Raw genomic sequence first — 14,258 nt, 5'->3', positions numbered from 1 at the left:
CTTCCGCATAGCCCATAGGGGGTTGGACGTCGGCTTTTTCCGGAGATTGCCGAGGTAAAAACAAGTTTCAGCCATCTTGAATCATCGCTTAGCTTCACAGCAGAAACAGATTTATTCATGCCGAAGGAAATTTTAGAACAACAATTATGTGCATTCAAACTACCGCACACGTGTACTACCGGGATACATTGGTACAGATCGGAGAATATGCTGGAAACTTTATTGCAGACTGAATACTTGACGCAGCTTCGCCCGCCTGCTATGGAGACCAGTGGTGTTGCTCTAAGCCTCTGGCCGATAAAGGGACATCATCAGCGGGGAACGTTGAACGAGTTTGCGGGTGGAAAACTTACGTTAACCGGCCACCTGTTCCATCAATCCTGCTTGCAAGTGTCCGCTCGTTAGACAACAAACTGGACTACATCCAACTTCAACAGAACTCCCAACGCGAGTTCAGAGATTGCTGTGTTTTTGCTGTGTCAATTGCTGTATCGGACTATCCAGCTAGCTACCAGGCCGGCTGCTCTGTCGCTGGGTAAGACTAGCTAGTGGAGGTGAGCTGTGTTAACACAGACTGCCTGGTGCAGAAATGGGGGTGCTTGTATCCAACTAATTGCTAACTGCTGGTGGAGTTTGTGACTGTTAAATGCTGACCATTCTACATTACACGCAAATTTGTATACTCGGTGATACAGCCCACCAAGCGCTAATGCTAGTAGCTAGCTATGTGTTAGCTGAACTTTACGGCGCATATCATGTGTGTGCACTAAATGTAGCCTGTTTCGTATGTCATTTTCATATATTTTAATTGTGTAACCAATTGAGCCATGGTGAAACGTTGTTTCTTGTATATGGTTGAAATGACAATAAAACACACTAAAGTTGAGTTGACTGTCTCACTGTCTGTCTGTAACAGTAGGCGTGGCTTGGGAGTAGACGCTAAAGCAGCGAAGCAAGTGCATTCTGGGATTTGGTGTCTTTCATCCACGAGGCAAAAACACATTTTCTGGCTTTTCTCGGCCTAGAAGCTACAAATTTCTAAATTTTGTTCACATTTCTACTACATAAGTGACCCAATTTAAAGATATATTCATCTTTCCAACGGTGAAATTGAGAACCGAGACCGGTCTGAGAGACCTCCAGCTTACAGCGGGGTCTCTGAGCATGACTGGCTGAGTGACAAGCTAGCAGCCGGGGCAGGGGCCTGCTGCAGCAAATTGTCAATTCGGCATCAATTTTCGCAAGACTGCCTATATTCGAAATCTAAAAAGTTAATTTCTCGCCTAAAACGTTGTCAGAAGTGAAATTAGTGGTGAATAAGATAGAGAAAATTGTTAAAATTGTCCCATTGTTGGTCTGTCTGTACCGGAAACCCGACCCTCGTTCACCTAGGTTCATATGCTGAAAAGGGAAAAGACCCTGCCCTGAAGAGCTGAAAGAGTTACAGGAACTGCGGCCAGAGGGACTTAAAAATCCCCAAATTGTTCCAGTCCGAACATGAGAAAAAAAGGGTTCTAGGAATTTTATGTTCTAGGAACTGCAAAAATCCCTCCTGATAGAGAACGCTGCATCATAACGGGACTCATGGCAGTGCGTTACCCACCCGGCCCGTTATGAGAGCTAATCAGCACATCTGCGTTCATCAACCACCAGAACCGGACCACGCGCAGAGAGAGAGAGAGAGAGAGAGAGAGAGAGAGAGAGAGAGTGTTGTCTCGTGTCGTTAGATCGTTAACGTAGTGCTACTTTGCACATTTTTGTGAGGTGTATGTCACATTTAAGCTGCCAAAGCTCCGCTGCTCTCTCTCTGTCTCTGGTCCTGCTCACTCAGTGAGGGAGTGGCCAGCGGCTAGAACGGCAAAAGCCAATGTGTGCTTCTTTTACCGACGATATCTTTTGCACTTTGCACTGCACTTACTCGTTCCCGTAGCAAGACACCTGTCAAGTTTCAAATCCATCGGACTAACGGTTCCTGCAATTTATAGATAGATGACATCATGCAAAATGTTTTTTTTTGTTTTTTGCTAAAATCTAGTCCAGTATGTCATTTGGTTAAACCTGAAGCCAAATTATACCGATTGCTGTTCCCCCTAATTCGTCTTGACTTGATACTACAAATGCATTTACTTATAACTTGTGAATTAATGTCAGTTGTGTTATAGATTTTTTTTCTACCTCCGCATATCTCTTTTTTTGTAGTCAAAATTTAAAAGCAGCTGAAAAAATCTAATTTTGCCTTATAACGTTTTGCAGTTCCTTGACTTAGACAATCAGACCACTGAATGAAAAAGTAATAATGTTCTCATTTTAGATTTTATTGCTCATTCACACACCCATGCAAACCTTCCAACATCCATATTTGTATCCACACAAGCTTCCATGAGCAGTACAATATGGCATTTTAAATAAGTAACAAAGGAGATTCCAGTCAAATCTACTGAAACAAAATGTAGACTGGAAAGATGAAGAGGTTTTCAAGTAATTGCCAAATTCAATGAAACTTAAGGATTTTATCTAATGTCAGATACACAGTAGGTGCACCAACACTGAAATCTTAGGACCCTTTTCCTGTCTTTTAAAAAACATAAGGCTAATTAAGTGTCAAAATGAGGTCAAAACAGCAGAGTCCAACTAATTGACTAACCATTTACAGTGTTACATTACCCCACCAGTATGAAAAAGCAAGGGACTACATTACAGCCCTCTGTACTAAAACAATAATTCCCAAACATATGGTATGTATCTCCTAGATCATCATTTAACATTTATGTCAACTTTCAACCATGCTGACAATTCTAAATTGTATGATAAGGCAGTTAAAATCTGTTCACACATGTTAAGGAGTCGATCTTTGAGTAGACTCTGCTGCGATGCCCTTCACTGAGTCTTCAACTAGTGTACTGTCTGCCTTGATTAAAGCCAGCTTGGTTGTAGTGCTGCCCGCCATGTTGGAAGAACTGTTCAAACTGTCCTCCTTGGTTAAAATTCTGGCCCCCTCTCCCTCCCCAGCCTCCTCCTTGTCCTGCTCCTCCTCCTCCTCCACCTCGGCCTCCTCTTCCCCTACCCCCACGACCTCCTCGACCGCCGCCTCTCTCCTGATGCCAACCTGCATCTTTTTGGTAATTGTCATGGGAACCTCCTCCTCCTCCTCCATGGTAACCAGGGTCCTGGAAGCCTCCTTGGTTGTTCCCTCCTCCTCCGTAACCACCTCGCCCTCCTCCCCCCTGATGTCCTCCTGCATCTTGATAGTGGCCCTGGTTGTAACCCCCTCTCCCTCCTCCACCTCCGTCTACCCAGCCTCCCTGCACCTTCCCCCCTCTGCCGCCTCCTCCTCTACCTCCCCTGTCTCCATGTCCTCCTCCGCCTCCTCTCTCATATCCTCCACGGCCACCTTGGGAGAAGTGATCGTAGCCCCCCCTGCCGCCTCCGTGCCCACTTCCACCATAGTGTCCTCCGCCCTGGGGAGCATCCTGACGCTTCTGCCAGGAGGGCATCTCTGGGGGAGGAGGCTCGATCTCACAGGGTCGGCCTCCCCTGTCTGGCACTCGACCCATTAGAACCTGAAAAAAAGGACACACTTTAAAACAAAACGGTTTAAAAGGAAGCCCGCTAGCCAAGTAGCTCAAAGCTCAAAGGAGCGGAGCAACAGAGATCTTCCGATATAATGCCAGATGACCGTAAACGACGCATTTCACTTCATCCGGCGGAAAAATATCAGACCTCCACTGCTCTGCTCCGTGGGGAGATCTGTGTACTGGCGCCACAGAGTGAAGCCAAACACTGTTCATCTAAACACAGCGCCATGACAGAAAGCTGGATTTTAATCAGCAAAATATCCCTTTACGGGCTTCCTTCTTAGGATTGCTGAAGTTGCTGTAAAGTTAGTTAGTAAAGTCTATTTTCGATCTATAACCAGATATTTGTCTGATTAAAGGCAGAGTTAGTAATTTTGAAAAGCAAGCAAGATTTGAAAGTAGCATATCCTCGGGGCTCTGTCTAACCCATCCTCCTGTCCTCGGGCTCCCCCCCACACACAGACGTGCAAAACGTGGAAATGTTTAATTTAAACATCTGCTCTATCCTGCAAGTTTTAACACGCATCAAAGAGCTAAACTTTTGTTTAAACAATACAGAACAGTCATGAGAACATGGACTCACATCACTTATAAACAGAGAACACGATAAAAACAGTGTCTGAATAACCTATGACATAGAAAAAAGTGTTGTGACTATACTGTGTTTAACCTACCTTATTTATGGCACAAGCAGTCTTCTCTCTTATCTTGCCACTGCTTGTACGTAGGATCTTGGAGAAGTCTTGTCGAGCAGCAAGAAGGTGGGCAGAAGAGATTTTACTTTTGGTGCCAAGAGCAGAACGGAGTGGCTTGTAAACTTTGGCCAACTTTTCAGCATGCGTCTGTAATAAACATACAAAAGGAAGTCTTATTCATTTTAGGAAAGCAATACATCAAGTGTACAGTATGTGTTTACAGCATTGTTTTTTTTTGTTTTTATGGAACATGAATGTCAATCATCGGAAGCAGTCATGTAGTCCATTTAGGATGGACCATTTTAATGGTATGGCACGAAAATAAAAAGTTCATTTATTCATTCATATTGCAGAAATCCAAACACACAATACTTTGAGGTACAATGAAAATAAAGCAGAAAGCGGTTTCCATTACAGGCATGCAGAAGCACTGCTACAACATTTTTCAAATAATGCTTGACACATGTAGTTGAACAAGAACAATTGTTGAGGATTTCTCACATTATCGTATACTGTGAATCTTTCAATTTTATGCCCGGGCCACACTGCCTAGCTTTACCTGGTAATGACGGCAACCTTGTTAAATTGCTGCGACTCGCAAGCATGCAGTGTCCACACAGATAGACACTGCATGTTTACATTGAGATTGCCTTTGATAATGGTCAGCTATAATAGAATGTTTAATTTCATTATGTCATTACAGAAGAGGTTAAGATTCTGCCCACAGAAACGCTAGAGGGTTTAATTTTTACACTGAAACAGTAAGTGTTGAGTTTGAGGGTCGATGGTGTTTTTTGCCTCCAACGTCACCTTCCAGGCATAACCATTGTCGCGCTGCCTGAAAGGCGATTTTGGGGGCAAAAAAACACCAAACACCCATTCATTATTTTTTTCCATGTCTGTAACATATTCTACAGATATTGACATTGAAATTGTGATTGACAATATGACTGACGTAAGATCCTTTTAGCCGTCTATTTTTGCTGAGAACTGTGCGTGTCACCAAATGAAAGCAATGCACACGCGGTGCTCAGGTAGGCAGTGTGGCCCAGGCGTTAAGACTGTTGGTTGGACAAAACAAGCTATTTGATGACATCCCCTTGAGCTAGATAACATTTTTCACCATTCATGTTTTATAGACCAAACAATCAAGAAAATTATTATCAGATTCATTGATAAATCGTTAGTTGCAGCCTGAAAAAGATTCTTGCAGAAACACATTTTAATTTGTTTACATGCGTTGAGTGTATGTGTTTTCCTTTCTTACTTTTCCATTCCTTTCCCTATAATAACTCCTTTCCCTCCTCAGCAGGGCAAAGAAGAAACCCACATGGACAAGATGCCTAACTTTTGCTCAATCAAACACAAAGTGTACAAAGACTTCCTGTCTAAAATGCTTTATTTGTGCTCCAGTGCATAGTGCCCCATTTTCAGATTTAGAAGGATACCAAGTTTCCACATACCTTTGCTCTGTCAGACCAACCAAAAGACTGCACTGTCACATCAAGACGTTTCAACAACATTTTTCTTCTCACGTCATACTCATTTACAAGTGCTTGGTTTATAGCTTCAATTTTTTCCTGGCAAAATGAGAAAAAAAAGAAAAAAGAAAATTAATGTAACGGTTATTCACTTGCATGCAGTGTTCCTCAAGTATATTATATTTCTTTATTGTTTTTCTGTATTTACCAAGTGCACAGGTCCAAGGGCCTTCTTCATCAAAGGTTCTCCTACATGATTTGGTGGGACTCTACTTATGGCCTCTTTCAGCTATGAAAAAGGGACAACGTGCAGATGTGTGTATTATGAGTGCATGAATAGACATTTAAAAATATAGATCAAACAGCAGATACAATACATTAAACTACACTGACAAAAGCAGAAATGTGTACAACCAGATGTCTTCTCACACTGACTAAACATGACAGTATGTTTGGACTGAACCTGCTGACAATATTTATTGCATATCATTATCATTATTATTCTATGTTGATGTCACATCATTCCAACTAAAATAGGCATTTACTGTAAGGACAGAAACTCTTTTGAAAACGGATTCACAAATGAAGTTAAACAATCCACAGATTCAGTGGTAGCGGACACATTACAAACCAAATTTTGCACTGTGGACAACCACAGTGTTTTTTGGTAGCTATTGTCAGGAATTTAAAGAATTGAAACGCATGTTTAACCCTTCTTTGAGAGCACATCATCTCTCTGTCAACAGACCTTCTTCTCAATTCCACTGAAGAACTGGAACATGGTGATGTTTGCTGGAGGCTTGGACATGCCCAGTGCCATGCAGATGCCCTTCAGTTCCTGGAACATGGGGCTGCCTGAATCCTGGGTTTTCTTTTCAGGCTTATTTACCAAGATCATCCTTGACGCCTCCAAGTCAGACACCAGAAAGGCTTCAAAGGCAAAAAAAATTGGACTGGTTAAATTTCTAGGATGCTTAGGTTTCAGAGTCATAGTTAAACAGTTAAAATGCTATCTGGCTCAAGAAGTTACCTTAGCACAAAAAAAAACAAATAAAAGTCACTAGAAATGTAATTAAGGGTTATGAAATTCAGCTTAATTCAATTCAGCTGTGTTTTCATACAGGAAATCCACCCGTCAAAGTTTGCTTTCTGCAGTTTCACAAAGGCTGCTGTCAAAAGATATATTCTAAATTGTACGGCTTGTTCTAATATTACTGTAGTAGTATGTTTACATGTTGTGGCTAAAACCACAACTTACTTTCTGTTCATGGTAGAATTGCAAAAAGTAACGCTGTTGCTCTCTGTTTTTGTCAACATGAATAAAGTTGGAATTGTCAATGGCCAAAACCAACTGGTGGTTCAGTGTTTACTTTCAGTCTTAGTGCAACATCGCTGCTGATCAACTTATACGTACAGGATAAGATTGATAAAAAAAATACAAGATAAATAAAAACAGTGTCTACCCAGCTTTGGTGTAGCAGTAAGCCAGAATGCACAATACATGGACACACCTTAATAACAACTTGTAGCCATTTTTAACATCATTACAACTGAGTTTGACAAGTCACAATATCTGTTGTATGAAAAGCCTATTGTATGGTGAAAAATTAAACATTTAATCATCCCAACACTATGCTGAATGCCCTTCAAAACACTGTTGAATGAGAGAAAGCCAAAAGCACCAGCAGAAAAGGGAAACAAGCCATATCATCTTACAAAAACTTAGCTTAAAATAGCACATTATTTGACAATGTACTACTTAACGCTACCAGGTCAGTTGTTCACTTTTCCTTGGATTACAATGCCTGGGTTTCCCCAAGTGAAGGAGTTGTATCATTGCATAGAATGACATACTTTCAGTCATGGTCTAAAAACGGAGAAAAATTACTAAATACCAGTTTCCCAGTTGTAAGAGGTGTATAGGCCTTTGACAGCAGACATGTCAACGTGTTATGGTGGGAAAAGCAACACCATAGTCAATTACAAGGTAATGGCTATATTTAATTTTTATGTGTCAGTTCCAGGGTCCGGGGAATTGTGAATGTTCGCTCACTGGAATACTTAACGCACAATATGTAATTTTCTGCCGATAGGGGTCTCTCAATCAAAACAATAACAAAAGACGAAGTTTGGTGATGTTATGAAGTAGCGTGCGATCATAAAAGGTTTTGTCTTTACCACCATTGCAGTCAGCTTCTCTTGGTTAGGATTCTTTCTGTGTTCAACGTTCAGGAGGTCTCCACCTCTCCAAAACAAACAGACCCACTGATTTAAACCGGTAAAAACACTGAATAAAGTAGTTTCACGTTAAAAATAAGTATTTCCCTGACGTTGTTCAACCGACCTGAGTAAAGATTACTCATCTTGCTTCTTTGACAACTTAAGATCCAGTAGTCCAATGACTAAAATCATTAATTTGGTTAAAATGTATAGTTAAAAATGACCAAGATCTAGTGCGTATCATAAAATGTGGCTTAAAACTGGATAAAAAGTCAATTTATGACAGCTTCTGGCAGACGATGCTGATGCATGCGCAAAGGGGATTGATTCTGTGTAAATACACAACTCAACAAAATATATAACATAGGTATAGGTCGTGTTTAGACATTTTAATGCGGAAAAGTTACATATTAAACTTTTAAAAATGGGACAGAGCTATCATTATAAGCTACCCCTGTGCTTTTCCTGCTATAAACAAGTCAAAATGTCTGCTGTGAAAAAGTTCTAGGAGTTCTTTAAAGGGCCTTCACGCTCAGGTGTTTTCAGATATCGCTAATTACACATCTGCTCAGGTGGAGGTTTGCACACAGTTAAGTGAGTAAACCCAACTTCATGACCTAAAAGTACACTAACACTAGCATTTTGCTAAACAAAACTACCCTGCATTTAGCCCTGAAAAAGGTTGTGATTGCAGGATGCCGACATACATGAACATAGTAAACAATCTGTGAGAGCGATGCTAAAGTTTGAAGTGTGGTAGTGGAATATTGTACTAAACTAGGGGATGGCACTAAGCTAAAATAATGACTTGTCTATTTTCCAATGCAGCACATCAGTTTTTCTAAACAGTTGTGTGGGCTTCAAATAAGAAAAAACTGGGAGAGGGTGCTTATAATTGTCAAGGGGATGTTTCTTTTTTCTGAAAATACGTTTGAAAAAGTGGAGTGTTATATTCAGAGTCTAGACTTTTATATGTCTATATACATTCACAACAGCAGATGGCTCCAAACAGCGAGCCACCTGACAGTGAGGAGGACGTTCCATATTAGGTTTTCTGAGAAACACAATGGATTTCTGCTCAAAATGTTCCCGAATATGACCACAAGTTGTTTCACTGCACATACCTAAACATAGAAAGTAATCTCAAATGATGTAACAAATTAGAATTGTCTTTATTTTTAAACTCTCATAAATTAATTAAATAAATATTTTTCTTCAGAAGTTTGCTGAACTTTTCAATATTATCCAGGGATGACTCCAATTACAAACATATAACATTTGAAGGTATTTTACTGTACAGTTTTTGAGAACCTGAACTGAGTAACCTATAAAAAAAGAATGCGTTTCAGCGGTCAATGTTGGATTTCTTTTAGTCGGATGTGCCATCTGGGACTCAGTAAATAAGTGTTTGGGTGCAGGTTCAAACTTTTTTGTGCATGCAACAGTGCATGTACACAGAAAAAAAGTATTTCAAGCCCTGATGACAGTGCAACACTTCATCATAGGTGGGTGTGGTATAGGGCTTTGACTCCAAACTTCGTTATTCGAATATAATTCGAATATTAAAAAAAATAATGATATTCGAACGAATATTAGGCAGCCCTTAATATGCAAACCTGTTATGGGCATTCTTTTTTGTAAATGTGTTTGCTTGTAAACGTTTTCAATTCAGATTCCGAGGCTTTTTCAAGCATTTCAAAATGTAACTCACTCTCGGCCGTGGCTCGGTAGCGTTGCATTTCCCCCGACTCATTTCCTGGCTGACTTTTAATTTTTTTAAAAAACTGTTGTGGCAGTGTGTTTCTTTTTCTTCTGGAAACATCATTGCCTGCCTATTGACATTGACTGATACACTGCCCTCTGGTGGACAGAACATTTACAACTTAAGTTTGATACCAATGTAAGTCTTACTGAAGGCATTTAATGGTCAAAATATTATTAATAAATATTCTAATATATTCTAATATTAATAAACAAACGAACTTTGAATATGATTTTTGGGCAAATGTCAAAGCCCTAGTGTGGTACAACAGTCCACATAAAGTGCAACAGACTTTAACCTCACAGGTTAATGCAGCAATGCTTTCCTTCAAAAAAAGATTTAGGGTTGCGTTTGAAACTGAGATGGTGCAAAGTGCTGTTATCATACTAATGAGCAGCAGACAGTCGGTCCTGTTGAGGAACCTCTGGGTGATGTCTCCACTGGTGAGGATAGAGTAGGGACAGGCGAGCTCTGACAGCAGGCCACTCATCTCCAGCTGGAAGCCCTCTGCTTCGCTTGGACCTGGCAGGGTTAGAAGGAGAAACACACCAAACACGATGTCAGAAGGCAGGCTGGGTAAATCTCACAAATACCCAGTCTAAGAAATACAGTCAGCTACAGTATCTGTGTCAGCACAGTGTTTCCCGTAGGAATTCTTCCAGCAGCAATGATGTGCAAGTTTTATTTTGCGATGCCAGAAGATAGTTCTACCCATAGACCAAACATGCAACTTCTCAATGCCGAGGAAGAATTGTAATTGTAAACTCATATGTCTTATCAAATATTCATTTATACAATCCCTGAAAAGAAAGACAAACAACAACAAATGTATTATAATGAAACAAAGGTTTAATATCCTGTAAACAATTTGATTCGGCTGGCAAAATATTTACTCACATGTAGATCTCCTTATTTTACTTCTTAATTTCAGTTTTTTTTTTAATCAGTATTTGTGTCATGTTCTCAGTTGAACTGTAACAAACTAATGTCATGTTCTACAGATGCCTGTTTTAACTTAGAATTCAATAAAGTGAGAAGAAAAAAAAATCAAAAAATGAAATATCCCCGCCCTCTTCTACCATTGGTTTAAAACGCTAATTAATCCAATCGAATTACTTAATAGCCCACAAAACCCAAACCATAGCATGTGCCAAGAATAGATCAAATGTTTTCACTTCTTTGCCATCGTCATCAAGCTTTAGCTTGCAAGAAAAGGGAAAGATACTAGTAAAATCATTTTTAAGTGCATCACTTCTGTTACTATTCAAATTGTTCTAATAATTCTGCAGCAGGAGCAACTTTACTTAACAGTGATAAAATATGTCTTACAGTTAGTGGCGTGGACATTCTCTTCCAGCTTGCAGTAGAGTCTAAGCTCTGAGACTATCCAGGCACAAAGCTTAGTAAACTCAGGGGAAGCTGCTCCTCTGCTCACAGCAGAATCCAGAGCTCCTTCCTCCAACAGAGGGCCTTGGTACCTACAGTGACATACATAGTTCATATAAAACACTTTTTCTTTTTACTTCATTTCGAACATTTAAAATAAAACAACATTACATACATTTTTATATAAAAAAGAAAAGAGGAATTAATAAATGACATAAAACAACATATTATCAACAACATACCCTTATCAGTAACGTTACAGCTTGGCAGTAAAGATAAACAATACTGAGGCTTGGTTCAAGAAGCAGAGCGAGGTTTACACTAGCCGTACAGACTTGTCTCGGGACATTACTGACCTGTGAGAAGCTACACGATATTTCAGCATAGTAGGTTAATTAACCAAAAAAGACTTGGCATCGATCATGGCAGTCATTTTTAGAAAGTGGGGCTAGAATTGGTTAATAGAAAGGAATGTGTTGGAGCTAGCCTGATATAAATCATGACGGAAGCAGCTTCTGCTGACGCAGCTTGTGGCACAACATGATTACAACCAGTCTGTAGGTCTATTAATACCGGTACGCACACAGATAACTATGGTTCACATACATAGCAATGAAAAAATGCATCACCGTCAGACTGGAATAACCGTTAGCTACAACAGCAAGTTAGCCGTTTTGCTAAAGCAAGCTACACTGTAACGTTAATGTGCTGGTGGCTAAAATAGGAAAGACTGGCAAGGCTGGTCATTGGAATGCCAGCTTTCGCACATCATTTTCATACAAAGGCAGACATATCACGTTTTTTAACTTACCCTAAATCTTCAAGAGAGACGAGGATGTCATTCTCCATCCCAATGATCTATTCTTATGCTCTAAAATCACGTACTATATTAAATAGAGTTTTCACATCAGCAGCCAGCTCAGCTGATACACGTTTGACTTATTCTACTACTTCTTTGGATTTATTGGTGGTTGGCAAACCAATTTACAGATGCTTTACCGCCATCTAGCGGACTCCAATCATGGATGTATTAAGACTCCAATGTGGAGCAGTAGAAAGAAGGCAGTTAATTATTAAGAAAAACTTTTTTTTAATCTTTTTGTACAATGACAAATTCCAAAACACATATATACCAGGGGTCAGGAGGTACATAAAATGTGAAAGAGTAAAAAAAAAACAAAAAAAATATAACGGAAAATACATTAAATAATTTAGCAGTTCATGCAATTAAGTAATTTACAAATATCAAGAGTCTTTAAGGCTTTAGGGTTTGTAGAGTGCTGAATATTTTGTATGTATTGTAGCATTTCATTCATAAAGATTTTAAATACAGGTTTTCTGTTACAGAATTTACTTTTGTGAATGTGAAATTTGCCGAGATAACGAAAAGATTGATGATTTAATACTGTTTTTGTTTTAGAATGCAGACATCATAAAACCAAACAGCACATCTTTGTACATCAGAGAAAAGTTGACAGAAATGTTACAGATAATATATAGGGCAAAGTCTTTCCAAAAAGTGACAGTATTAGGACAGCTCCAATATACGTACATATGGTTGTTTCACGATCAACTCCACAGAAAGAGCAGTCAATGTCAATGTCATTTTTCCACCAGATATTTGAAATAAATCTTCCCCAGTAATGGGTAACATATGGGATGGTGAGAATGTCCTTTTAAAAGAAGGATCATCTGTTTCAGGTTGAAGGGCTCGATAAAAGAAATATTTTCCCTATTATTGTGTCCTTCAATGACAACAGACAAGGAGAAGGAAGTGGTTCAGTGTTACCTCTAAATAACATCATTACACCTTTTGGAATGGCATCCATTACAATAGCAAACTCTTTTGGGGTGACAGGGATGTTAAAGGACACAAAATTCGGAGTAATTCATTAGAAGACCATCTGCATTGAATAACTGTTTGACAAATAGAATATTATTGTGAAACCAAAAATAAGGATTTGTTTTTGAATAAAATGTCACTGTTATTCCATATGAGATACTTATGAGGAGAGAAACCGTGTTTGTCATTAAGAGACCAAGCTGTTTGTGGAAATTAGCTAATTTAAGTGGTCATTTTTCAATGTTGTAATTGGACAGAAGCAAAAAGGGAAGACCCCCTAATTTAGAAAACATGTAATTTGGAATAAAATTCCAAATGGATTCTGGGTAACAGAGACATTTTCTAATCCAGCTGACTTTAAAGGTATAGTTCAGGGTAGTAACATCTAAAAAGTTAAGTCCACAAGATTCAATTGTATTCATCATAACAGTATTTTTTTTAATATGTTTTTAGTTTTTCCTGATAAACTTGAATAGCATTTTATCCATAGACTTACAAAAAGAGGAATCAACATTTAAAGCAATTGCAGCATATATTAGCCTGGATATACCTTCAGCTTTTGTTAATAAAGTTCTACCTCTTAATGACAAGTCTATCTGGAGCCAAAGATTGCATCTTTTCTGAGTTTTATTGATAATGGGGCTAAAGTTCAAATTGCATCTTTCATCTTTAGTTGTAGTTATCACAATGCCTAAATAAGTTACCTGAGACTTCACGGGAATGCCATATAACGATGTATGTTCACACTGTGTAATGGATAACAGCTCACACTTCGTAATATACAGATAAAGCCTGATGCTGCATGGAATAACTGAATGTGCTGAATTGCAATAGGAATTTGGTTTGAATCTTTCAAAAAAAGTGTGGCGTCATCAACCACCTGACTTATAGTAACTTGTCTGCCAGCAAGATAAATACCCTGTATATTACTTTCATGAATTAATGTGGAGAGGAGTTGGGCAGCAAGGAGAAATAAATAAGGAGAGACCGGACAGCCTTGACGAACGCCCCGCGATAACTGAAAACAGGGGGAGGTACCATATTTAAGTTTGATTGAAGCATTACTGTTAAAGTATTTTAAAGCCCTCCATAATCTCGCTAATCCATACCTCTCTGAACTCCTTCAGCCCTACACTCCATCCCGAACACTCCGATCATCCTCTTCCTCACTGCTTTTCACTCCTTCTGCCCGCCTGTCCACAATGGGGTTTAGAGCCTTCAGCCATTCTGCTCCTCGCCTTTGGAACTCCCTCTCCCGCTATCCATCCGTACCATAGAGTCTCTACCCACCTTTAA

The 14,258-nt window shown here is 39.4% G+C and overlaps 1 protein-coding gene across 1 annotated transcript; it reads right to left on the bottom strand.

Annotated features, from left to right (window-relative positions):
* Positions 1-2,294: 2,294 nt before the first annotated feature.
* On the bottom strand, positions 2,295-12,070 carry fam98a (family with sequence similarity 98 member A). Its single transcript, XM_078273394.1, has 8 exons — positions 11,931-12,070; positions 11,063-11,211; positions 10,121-10,255; positions 6,500-6,681; positions 5,960-6,040; positions 5,734-5,850; positions 4,250-4,417; positions 2,295-3,560 (listed from the first exon to the last, which is right to left on the bottom strand). Exons 1-8 carry the CDS (start codon positions 11,966-11,968, stop codon positions 2,889-2,891), a joined length of 1,542 nt encoding a protein of 513 aa, XP_078129520.1. The 5' UTR covers positions 11,969-12,070; the 3' UTR covers positions 2,295-2,888.
* Between the last annotated feature and the right edge of the window lie 2,188 nt (positions 12,071-14,258).

The sequence above is a fragment of the Sander vitreus genome, chromosome 17, assembly GCF_031162955.1.
Source record: "Sander vitreus isolate 19-12246 chromosome 17, sanVit1, whole genome shotgun sequence".
Taxonomy (NCBI): domain Eukaryota; kingdom Metazoa; phylum Chordata; class Actinopteri; order Perciformes; family Percidae; genus Sander; species Sander vitreus.
The sequence above is the reverse complement of the archived record's forward strand: the minus strand, read 5'-3'. Positions and strand labels throughout refer to the sequence as shown.